A 12,427-nucleotide genomic window follows, 5' to 3' on the forward strand; every position below is an offset into this window, starting at 1 on the left:
CCTACACTGTAGTCGGTGAAAAGAATAGAAAAGTCTACTGTACTCAACCCTACAATTCTGTCTTACAATGTGCATTTGTGCATTGTTGTAGAAATCAATGCTTCATACATACAGTGTGTTGTATGTACATAGCACTATGTGATCTTTTACAGGATGTATGGTAAGCTTACGGTGTAGACAGGGAAGTTGGTATCCTTACCAGTAGATGTAAGGATATGAAACGGGACTGTCATGACTGCGATCAACATTCAATCCCCTATAGGCCATGATTCAAGTGTCTCGTGGGTGTGCCAAGACAAGAAAATCATAGCCCAGTGCCTTGACAAAGGCTGTTAGTCACTCCGTGTAGGTGCGTGAGTGGCCTTTGTTTAGGCACAGTGCAGAGTGGCTGGGTAATCACATTAATTAGAACCGCTGATCTGCCTTGAATGTAAGCCAGACATTCTGAAAATTGGCTCGAGCCGGCCGTACTGCTGTACAATTCGTACATGTGTTTTGTGGTACTGTATGTACATTGTGGATGTTTAATGGTTAACAAGTGTGCAAGAATTTCATGGCAATACAGAAAATCAAATCGTATACTGTGAAAGTGGATATTTTTGTGCGAGTATTTTTTCACGCTCGGCCGAGGAAATTAATTAGTAAAATGAATTTTTTGTGTTTTTAATTCCGCAGAATGAAGGCATTACATACAAGTAGTGGTACATAAAACCAGCAAAAGTATTCGCATACTTTTATTTTCATGGTAGTTTTTGGTTGTGCGAAATGGGCGAAAATTTCCACTTTTACACTAAGTAGTGCATGGGTCTGTGTTCATCACACACATGTACAGTATAGAAACAATACAACTGTACATATGTGCATGTACATATGTAGATGATGACAGGCAAGGAGAACAGACAGCATGTTCAGTCCTAAGGGTTTGAATGGTATTGAAGGACTTTAAAACAATGTATGATCTCTCAAAAAATTTTAGCAAAATATTAAACTCTCACCTTAAAACATAAAAAAAGTTCAGTTAAATGTAGTATTTTGTCTCTGACAAAGATTCTGCTCGGATTGAAAGCTTAGGCCCCTTGACTCTACAGTTGTTGTATCTGTTCATGAGGATGGGTTAGAAAATGTAATCATTTGTTTATTACTGTAGGTGGGTTTGTTTCAGTTCTTTGAGAATGCACGTTTGTACACCTTGTACCTTCAACAAGAATATTTTGGGATGACCATTTTTGCATCATCTTCACCAAGACGACAGTGTGCATACTGCAGCTTTTACCCTTCATGCATGCAATAAACCCCTGAATTTGCAAACCCAGTTGTTATAGTACACACTGCTTGTAAATTCGAAATCACATACTGACATGCATCACAAATTGCTAGTATTGGTCTCTTACTTTTTTTTTGAGCATTGAATTACTTATTAAAAAGGAATTTTATCATTGATTTCACTATCAAAAATTATCATTGTTTAACTTCCATTGTTTGGTATCACTAGCCATTTGCTCCTCCAAAAATGTTCTCCAATGGGCAGAACATCCTTGAATGTTTTGCCTATGGTTGAATAATAACAAGTGATCCACCATCACATGATCATGTTCATCCAATTTGCCGACTGGCATTTGACTATGGACTGAACACATGTTACAAAACATGTTGTTATTGCTGGGTTCAGCGTGTACACAATGTATTGTACTTTACCATACCCTGTTCTAAAGGCATTGTTACCATTTGCAGATGTTCAGTATTGTTAAATACACAAAATGTGAACAGTACTGAGTTATAATAAAATTGTGTCTGGTCAAAATTGTCTACAGTTATGCATTAGTGAGAAAAATAATGATATCTCCTTACATTTTAGGCTTTAATGCACAGTTTTTATTTGTTAGGGTGTTTTGTGATAGAACTGACCCACACATAGGCTTCAAATGTGATAGCTCGAATATTTTTGAAATCACTGCTCCCAGTGGTAAACAGTACCTTTAGTAAAACTGAAAGTGTTGACAGAGTGCAATAGCAAATTTTCATATGATATGGCGGTGTACTGTAATCTCAACCAGTGCTTCTACCAAGGATGAATGATTTATGTGAAGTCACCTGTCCTTCCGTGTGTATATTTTGTTACATGATTATGCATTGTACATGTACATAGTAAAGCTAAAACTCATTAAGGTTTTTTTTTGTTGTCAAATTCACTATAGCTGTGGTCACATTGGCAAAAGATCAAGAAGTGAAGATTGCGATCACGATCTCTAAAGATCTCAAAATTTTGCCAGTGTGACCGCAAAACTTCTCATGAAACTTCCCACAAAACTTCCCACTCATACTAGGGATATTTCCACATCCCCGTCAAACTTCTCGATCTTTTGCCAGTGTGAATGCTAGAAACTGAAACTTTGCAATCTTTGTCACGTGACCATTCCACCGCCTGTTTTCAGGCAGTGCCTAAGAAGCGAAGGGCTATTGTAATGTACAGGTGTTCATTGTTACATCACAATCACAGGCCATCGGACTGTGTACACTTTCTTCTTGCTTGCACACATGCACTAGTGACCCAAACTTCTCGATATACAATATGTAAAGATCGAGAAGTTTGGCTGCCTGTGTGAACGGACGGGCAAAGATCACAAAGAATTCGCAATCTTAAAACTTTTTGATCTTTTGCCAGTCTGACCGTGCCTTACGTGTTACATTGAGACACATCATAAGTTCATGTCGACCTACTAGTATAATTAGCTAGCACTTAACATTTGATCAATGTGACATCTGTCTTCTGAGTTTATCAAGGGCATCCTCCCGGAGCTATTGATTCAGCTGTGTAAAGTACTGTAAAATGAGGAATGTTTGTGTGCATTTTAATTCCGTGAATTTTGCGAAAGCCAAGATTTGCAAAATTAAGTGCACATGAATTAGAGGCAACTCGCAAAAATTTCATGCTGCGAAAAAGGCCGTCAGCTGCAATTCCCAAAAAATTTAATGCCGTGAATATATCGCGTTTACAGTATCATTTTGGCTTCTCAAAAGTATTTACTCAGAGCACATACCAGGTACATATACAACATGATGTGGTATACTGTGTACGTTCGGTATTTCACAAGGTTTTTATTTGTGCGAATTTCATGAGTCAGGTGCTATTTGCGAATTTAAAGATACACAAAAATAATGATTCTGATCCCGATATGGAAGTGACGTGCACATACATTTCTTTGTTCAGTACTGTGCTTCACGATCGCGAATTTCAACACTCACGAAATGGTTGGGAAGTCCTGATTCGCGAAAATTTAGACTCGCTAAATATATAGCGTATACAGTAAGATGAAGCAGACTGAAGTCTTGAGAAGTCTGCAAACTGTAAAAAGCCCCATATGATACAAATGTATGTTGCTGGCTGTTCGAGTCAACAGGGAGCTATCCTCAGTCTTATGACATCACACATTCTCTTGATAATTACACTGATGCATGAGTATAGAGTATCAAATATTCACAAGGTTTTTAGATGGATAATGAAATGCAGCCCCTATTGTAGATGCTGACACCACTGCAAATACTAGTATGATGAGCACGGTACAGCATTAACCTTCACTTTCTATGATAATGTACTATGGAGTTGCCTTCTCCTGAAGGATATGAGGCACTGTACAGGAAAGGTTCCAGTGCCAAGTTCATGTATCGTACAGTGTCAGAATCATTCAGCCACTCCTTTTCCTTGTACAAGCCGTTTTGTGACATTGCACCAGAATCAAACGGGATAGAAAAGAATAGAGTTGCCATAATGTGTACAGATGTACTTTATGTACAGCTACAACGTACAATTGTACATCTGTATACGGTAGGCACTTTCTAGTGAAAGAGTCTGGGAATAGTAGGAAAGAGAAAGAAGTGGTGGAGACAATATTTTACTCTACTTGATGAAACACTACACTGTAACAATGAATATCAACAATCATACAAAAGAAATAAAAATACAGAAATATGGTTTCCAGAAATTGATTGGTTTAAATAAAGCAAAACAATACAACACGAAACAAAACATTGCAACTTTTTAGAATTCTATGTGTACCGGTACAGCTGTACGATGTACACATGTCAACCTACAGTGTATTAATTTGTACTCATTGTAAAACAGTAGGCTCCTATCTGTTGTCTATTCAATGTTGGGTCCTGCCATTACATAATATACAATGTACAGCTATAGGCCTACATCCTCTTGAGACAATCTATCATAATTACACACCTACACTTGTACACTGTATGTACCCTGTTTACCAGTTTGTTGGCTGTAAGGATGATTTTCTGCAAAATTTTGTGTCATTACCAGTTTGCACAAGTATACAATACATATACAGTGTATAATTTGGTCATATGTGTATTTTTCTTCACTTACAGTATGAGAAAACTTTGGAAAACAGAGGGGAAATTCCAGAAATACAGGCCACCACAATTGTTGAGATTATTGCTTTCTAAATGTTTTATAGGGGACCATTTGAATGTATATCTGCTGGAACTATGCATGCTTGTTGTTTTCTTCAACAAGAACCTTCGGTACTTACTGTCCGTCCATGCACAACATGAGCTCAAAGGGAGTTGAAATAGTTATTCAGGCAGGCAATGACTGATTTTCGTGTCTAATTTCACAGAATCTACACCCCCCTCCCCCACATTGTTTGCTTTTTTTCATTGTTCACAGGGCTTTGTCGGCAAAAGAGATGGCAATGTTTACAGTGTATGTGACTTGATCACTGTATGTGTTATACATGTAGGGCCTACACTGTTCTTTCCTTCCGCACACATTGCACACAGGCACGGTCCAATGTTCCCCAGTGTACTATATCACCAGAGTAGTTATAATGTCCCCGTGCCGTGCGTGGCTTTCACATCACTGTGATATGTTGCTGCGGCATGGTGTCATGTGTGTAACTCCCTATCAGCAGCTGTTAGCGCTCGTGATTGCTAACAGCAACCACATTCTCCACTCCACCAGTCCATCGTCTGGCAGTATGTCCGTGAACTGTCATTTGATGCAGCTTCAATTACAACCATTTAACTGCTCAGAGATCATGTGATTCAGTGTATATTGTACATAGTACAGTCCTTGGATTTTCCAATGTGCCCTCACATGCATAATACGTTTTAACCAGAGCAGGATTCAAAGAATGCCATAAATATTCTCTGTTAAAGGGAAACTCCACTATGTGTTCAAGTTGGCATCAGCTGGAAAGTGAAATCAAAACAAAGAGATTAGTAAAAGTTTGATTTAAAAAAAAGTCATGGGATTCGAAGTCTGTTAATACATTGCCATAAGACAGTGAAATCAGTCAAAATCAACTTTGTATATAATATGTACAATTTGACATGGTGATGATGTAATCTTACGACTTTCCTGTTGGTTTGCTCATCAAGATATTTATCTTCTTTTTTTCTTCTTTTTTTTTTTGGTAAAGCATTCAGCAGCTGTGACCTCCAACCCTATAACAAAGTCATCATACACTCTAATTTCATCATGTAACTCTAAAACAAACTGATGTAGAGGTTAAAGGTACAATTTGTATAGTAAAATATTGGTTTAGGTGAGGATTCAGCTTAAAACTTTTTGCAAGATACTTAAAAATCACTTCATGAAGTGTTAAAGAGCATCCACTTTAAGGAGGAATTCAAAGTTTATTGCATGACAATGTTTTGAAATGGCTTAGATACGTGTATCACAAACAAAGTAAAACAAAGCGATCCTATTAAAAGGTGGGTCCCATCTTTTATTAGGATCACTTTGTTTTGGATATTTCAGCCATTTCAAAACCTTTTTTTCGTCTAACAAACTTTGAATTCCTCTTTATTAGAAAATTATATATTCTTTCATTATTTCATAAGAGGCGTCTTATTATTGCAAAATCATCATCAAAAAGGGTTGGAAACATGAATCTCCATCTCAACCGAAAATGTACCATCCCTTTAAAACAATTTTGCATAGGAGAAAAAAAAAAGGAAACAAAGCCGAAGTTTTGTGTGCAAACCAGGAAAACATATAAAGCCATGGCATCTTCACACCATCTTATTTTCATATGTGGCTGATAATCACTGTGGGAAAACATGGAACTTTGTTTATTGTTATTGTTATTATCATTTTTTTTTTTGGTCAGATTTTGTTTTAAGACTTTCACTTTTTCATTTGATTTTATTCAGTTTATCAAAGCCAACTTGAATATGTATGGGAGCGGATCTTTATTTTAAAAGTTATGTAACTTTAACATAGTCGAGGATTTGAATCTGACAGGAGTTTATAGCACGTCCCATTCACCTTCCAAATATCATCTCCAGAATCCAAAGCGTTTTGTGGAAATTAGCAGGCCCTGCGGAGGAAAAGATGCTGCCACACAAAATGGCACGTCTTCAGTGGAAGAACAGACACTATTTTCAGATCCAAAGGGGTTGAATTTGTCTCAGGCAGGAGGGAGACCCGATCTAAAGGTTACCGTGTGAAATCATAAGGGGCTGAAAATAGATCGGGCGGAATCAAGAACTGACACACGATATGGCAGCAAGGGATTTGGTGAGGCGACCTTTTTGCCTTGAACTGCCGTGACCTTGGAAGAAATTGTAACATGGCCTGAACATAGTCACATACATTGTACGTGACAAAAGCCATGATTTATTTTTGACAGACATTCTATTTTTCTGTGTGTTGTATATGCAGCAATTGTACTGTTTAAATAAGTTATTGTGTGTTTTCTCCGTACACAACTCTGTAAACTGTGCAGTGCTCATGTCTTCACACTCTTCCTCTATTTCCTAACTGTATCCCCATATATTTTTGAGGGGTCAAATGCTTACTTGTCACAATATTACATTGTACTTTATGTATCTCATCAAAGATTCAATGAGAAGTCCAGTCGTAAAACTCAGAAAACTTCAACCTGTTCATTTTCTATGTCTTTCCTGTTTTGAAATGATTACAAAGATGACTGGATTGTAAACTGGAGGTACATTATACAGTGTAATTCTCAAGACTTGGAAGAAATTTACTGGAAATTCTGGAGAAAACAAAACAAAATAAAAAGGAGTGAAAAAAAAGCACCACTTTCATGCAACAGGATTTTAACAGATTATCAGGGGAAATGCTGGAGAGTGATTCCGAGAATAGCAAACTGTATTGCATGCCAAGTCATTGACCCAGATTCTTAAATATGCCAGTGGGGATTTGGTTTAAGTGTTCTGTTTTTGTTTTTCTTTTCTTTTCTTTCTCTCTTCTCCCTGCCTGAAAGTCCAATTAAAAACTGTTTTCACATATGATATTTAAGGCTACCCTTGAAATATATTGTTCTTTTTTTCCCCGTTTCCTTCCAGCCTGAAAGTGCAATTAAAATGCAACATCTTCACATATGATATGTAATGTTACATTTATTTGGAATATATTTTTTTTGTTCTGAACAGGACCATTCTGCTGAGTGTTATCTCCCTGCTGAACGAACCCAACACATACTCTCCTGCCAACGTGGATGCCTCGGTGATGTACAGGCGCTGGAAGGACTCCAAGGGCAAAAACAACGACTACGCTGAGCTGATCATGTGAGTAAAAGACCTTTTGATAGTGACAGTTAATCTGTAATTCAAATCTTCAATTTAATAGTCATCCATGTTAAGCAGTGAAACAAAATCATGAATAGCATGATTGTGCTTATACTTTGTATGTTGCAAGGATTATAAATTAGTGTGTGTGTTTGGTGAGGTGAGGGGTAATTTTTGCATCCCTTTTGAAAAGATTTTGCTTTGTAGATGTTTTATAGCTTCTGAGAAGTAATGCCCTGAGATGGCATTTGGGATAAGGAGCCACTAGTTCAGATCCATCTCAAAGGAATAAAAGTGTTTCCTGGATTTTGATGAGGAAAATTTCCTGTAATGTTCTTAAAGGTCATGACCCTGCATGCGAAACAATGCAGTTAAGGTTTTGAGCTCAGAGACTGCAAGACATGGTAAATGACACATTTGTGTTCAAATGCAACATTGTTATTTATGACGTAGACAAACCCTAGTTCTGGCATAGTTGTATATGTTCATAGGCATGGGGGAACATCGTTTACAAAATACTTTCATTGTCATTTGTGGTGCAAATTTACATGTTTATTTCGAACATTTACATTTGGGGTTTGTTATTGTGCTGATGAATGCCATTGTTAAACATGTTTTTGTGACAAAGAACAGGTAAACGGGACATCAACTCTGTGAAATGAATATCATATGACCTGTAGAACTTTATTGTAATTTACAGTGTAGAGCTACAATAGGCACATTCATTTAGACTTTACTACAACTGTACACCTTCCCCATTTGTAAGTAAAGGTCACATGTAACAAGCACTGGGCCTGGTTTAAGATGAAAATACAGTGCAGAAATGATGTCAGGGAGAGCTTCTGTTAATATCTTCCATGTTTATCATCATCTGACTCTCAGAAGTGACCTTAAAAAAATCCAGATGAAATTGTGGAAAGCATTTAGATGTCAAGTAAAATTGAAGTACAGATTGTCATTGTCCCATAGTTCCAGCTATTGTGAAGAGGTACTTGATGATGATGATAGTCCAGCTTGAAGATACATTGTAACCAGAACTACCCAGAGAGTTCATTGTATTTTATTGTTTTTCAAATCTTGATAGAATAAAATTTTGATAAAGCAAAGCATTTTCATAGGGTCTGAGAAGTGTATTATATATCATAAGTCCAATTTAGCCTGTCTTTGCTTTATTTTTTTTTTCCTCATCCAAAATGAGAAACTGATAGTCTGAAATGGTAGATGTTGATGTTCAATTTCCCAGTATTGAAGATATTTTGAGAAGAGATTTGAAGAGATTTTTTTTTTTTTTTTTTTTTTTTTGGGGGGGGGGGTCTGCGGAATGTTTTTTGTTCGATTGTGCGTCAGCACAGGCCTCGATACCTCTTTAAAGGGATGGTATACATTGTAGCATTGGTTGCTGTGAAGATTCAGCTTTGAACTTTTTTTGCGAGATACTTAGAAAACACTTTGTGAAATGTTAAAGAGCATACAATTCTAAGAGTAATTCAAAGTTTGTTTGATGAAAATCAGTTTTGAAATCACTGAGATATCCAAAAACAGAGTACAACAAAGAGATTCTAATTCTCCATATCGCATATAGCCGATATCAAGGTGATATCAAGTGATATCGTTCGATACCTCTGATATCAAACCTCTCAGGCTGGGACAGTAACTTCCGGTTATTGATTTGCGTGTGTGCTTTTCTATAGGCGAACTTACAAGCTTTGTCTTGGATCCAAAGAAATATATTTGTTTTGACTTTAGTTTGTTTATTTCCGGAATACAACTATCCATTACACCATGGGGTTTTTCTGTGAGGCAGCAGAGTGTACTTCTGATGATGCTAAAAGGAAAAAACTGGACAAATATCCATGCTGTGAGCAGTAGAGGTGCACCACATGGGCCTACTCTCTGTGCGTGTACCTGCTCTCCACAGTCGACTGCATTTTCTTCGAACCATGCTCGCCATGCCGCGGCGCCGACTGCCCTGGCTGACAGTCATGATGCACGATGAATAATGTCCCATAGCGTTTCCATGTACGGAAAAAAATGTTTGCCGGTAGCGCATCGAGCTAGCTCGCACGCATGAAACTGGAAGTTACTGTCCCAAGAATTAAAGGTAAAAAAATTAGAGCACCACACGCGTTGAGATTCGGAGAGCTATATGCGATAGGGAGAATTAAAGGTGGGTCCTAGCTTTTGTTATGATCGCTTTGTTTTGGATATCTCAGCCACTTCAAAACTAATTTTTATAAAGTAAACTTTGAATTCTTTTTAGAACTATATGCTCTTTTGTGTTTCGTAAGAGGTTTCTCATTATCTCAACAAATTATCAGCAATAAAAGTTGGAAACCTGAAGCCCAATCTTAACCAAAACTGCACCATCCCTTTAATCAACTCTGTGATGGACATCTTGGTTTACGTTTTGTCTCACGTCATGCAGGAAGCAAGTCAGGGCCACAGAGAAGGAAGCTCAAAAGGACAAGGTTGTCGTGCCAACCACACTGGAGGAATACTGCATCAAGACGAAAGAAACGCCACAGTCGCAGAGCTCTGTGGATCTGGCCGACTTCTATGATGAGGACTATGCAGAGGATGACGACGACGAAGACGATGATGACTGTTACTATGACGATGATGAGAACGACTCGGGAAATGGAGAATCGTGACCTGCATTCCTCATGAACAAACTGTTGATAAATGTGATCGGGACAAAGGAAGAAAAAAAAATCAACCAACTTACAACTGTATATGATGCAATTTTCTGAAGAAAACAATATACTGATCTTTGCATAAAAATTAGAAAAAAAAAGACATGGATATCTGATCCAGCAGTTTTAAAGGGAAAAAAAAAAATGGTTTATCTTTTACTGCCATGTATGATGCAGAACCATTCTCTATGGAAGCTATCATCACTGTAGATAAAAGTGGAGTACAACAATATGGTTTTTTCATTCATATGTTCATTCTGTCTCCTGTGCGTGCGCTATTTTAATAGTACAAATGTTATGTACAGGGGGAAACCAGAGATAGGTCAGAAGCTGTGAATACACTGTAGTGTGACCATCGCAGGTATTATGAAGGACAGGAATGGCAAGTTTCTCGGACGAGGGTTTGTAATCGCGTGTCATCGACGACATTTCTAGTGTGACAGCCAGTGATGAGTTGGGGGCTAGATGTACTTGTGATGTTTTTTAAATATGTGCGTGTTTGTGTTTATGTGTACAACGTCAGATGCAGCATCAGCGACATATGTAGTGCAACCATTTTATTTACTTTCATGTATACTTTCTATGGAAGCTCTGCTCTGCTGCATTGCAGGAATTTTGATCTGGTCAGCCATGTGTTGCACAAAGCACCCCCAAAGAACAAACAAACAAATAGGCAAAGTGTAAGATGTGTTCCTTTAAAATGTATACTTGGGGGTATTTTTTTTTTTTTCAAAGATTGGGTGGTGATGTGAAAATGCAAGCATTGCAACGGTTTGCTGTTAATAGAGAATCATAACAATGCCACCAAATCAGGTTTGCTCATTTACTGTTACAATGTCTGCCTTTTTCATTCTTTCTCTAGACGAGTCCATTTCATGACCCTGGAATATGAGAAATTCCCATTATACCACATAGCATCATTGCGATGTAAATGTCACCCATCCTGTAGTTGTGACAGGGTGTAGACTTTGCCCTGGCCTTCACTGACACAAAGTATTGCTCTGCTCTTCCGCAAGAGAAAAGTGAAAGAATCTGGTTGAAATAAACACACTCACCTGATTTCTTTGAAGCAGCTTATTAGGCAGTTATGATTGAGCCATTATTATTTTTTTTCCTGGCTAGGTACAAAAGAAAACAATATCATTATGTACTATCACTTAAAGGAAATCATGCGCAAGACCTGTAGCAATTTTTTGTTTCATAAAAGAAGAGAACTGAATGTAATTGTGTCATAGTTGTTTTTATGAGATATTGAGGTCCTTGTGATACCATGAGAGATTCTTACCTGGCAGTCTCCAAGAAGAAGGTGAAATGTATCACAAACAAGTTTTGCTACTACTTTACATTTGCACAGAGGAAGATAGAAGGAGGAGAAGTTTGTGAGTTTCGTGCTGAATGTCATTGTCTTTGACGTTGTCTTACACACAAAACCTGCTGATTTGACTTTGCTCTTCATGATAGCAGTTAGATTCAAAAGATTGTGCTCTGTATTTCTGTTCTGCCTCATTTCCTCCATCATATGCATCGATGGGAGTTTTTCTTTTTTTTTCCTTTTTTATGCCTCCACCACGAAGTGGTGCCGGAGGCATTATCTTTTTTTTGTATTTTGTTCACCAAAGAGTCCTTTAAGAAGCATTTCTTCTTTATGCTTCTAAACATTCAGTGTCAATCATGTGTGTTCGAAACTTTATACGGCCTTTTTTTTTTTTAAGCCAATCATTTCTGGGCTAATATTGGTATATATGCCTTCACCTCAAAGGGTGCCAGGGACATAATTTTCTTTTTCAAGTTTTAATCACTGCAAACATGTAAATTGGCAAAGGTCAATAGCTCGTGTTATTCTGAGGTTCTGACTGAAAATCATAATCATATTAAAGCCGTGGGGACTGACAACAGGAAGGATTTTGTTAAATACATTGTTTGACACAACTACAATAGTCTGACATGTCCAAATACATACTTCATGTCTAAAGTATCATGAACATGATCATGTGTATAGCATTCTCGGATGATAGTGTTTCCTGAAGACATTTTTCATTCCAATTTAGTGATATATAATCATATTATATATCCCCAGACCGAAAAATGAAAGAGAAAGAAGGGGAAAACAAAAAATAATCCAGACAAAGGTATAGGCATCTATATGAAATTGTGTCTAATCTCTTTGTGTGAAATCAGTT

At 37.4% G+C, this 12,427-nt stretch overlaps 1 protein-coding gene across 1 annotated transcript in view; it reads left to right on the forward strand.

The window, feature by feature from the left end:
* The window catches only part of LOC139715525 (ubiquitin-conjugating enzyme E2 R1-like), a 28,983-nt gene extending 17,410 nt beyond the window's left edge, over positions 1-11,573 (forward strand). Inside the window, exons 4-5 of the mRNA XM_071627091.1 lie at positions 7,420-7,554; positions 9,980-11,573. Of these exons, the coding sequence (XP_071483192.1) occupies positions 7,420-7,554; positions 9,980-10,205 (361 nt within the window). The 3' untranslated portion in view covers positions 10,206-11,573. The remainder of the gene's footprint in view (positions 1-7,419; positions 7,555-9,979) is intronic.
* Positions 11,574-12,427: the final 854 nt, after the last annotated feature.

This window comes from Diadema antillarum, unplaced genomic scaffold, assembly GCF_040938485.1.
Source record: "Diadema antillarum isolate AM-2024a unplaced genomic scaffold, OU_Dant_1.0 scf00000049, whole genome shotgun sequence".
Lineage (NCBI taxonomy): Eukaryota > Metazoa > Echinodermata > Echinoidea > Diadematoida > Diadematidae > Diadema > Diadema antillarum.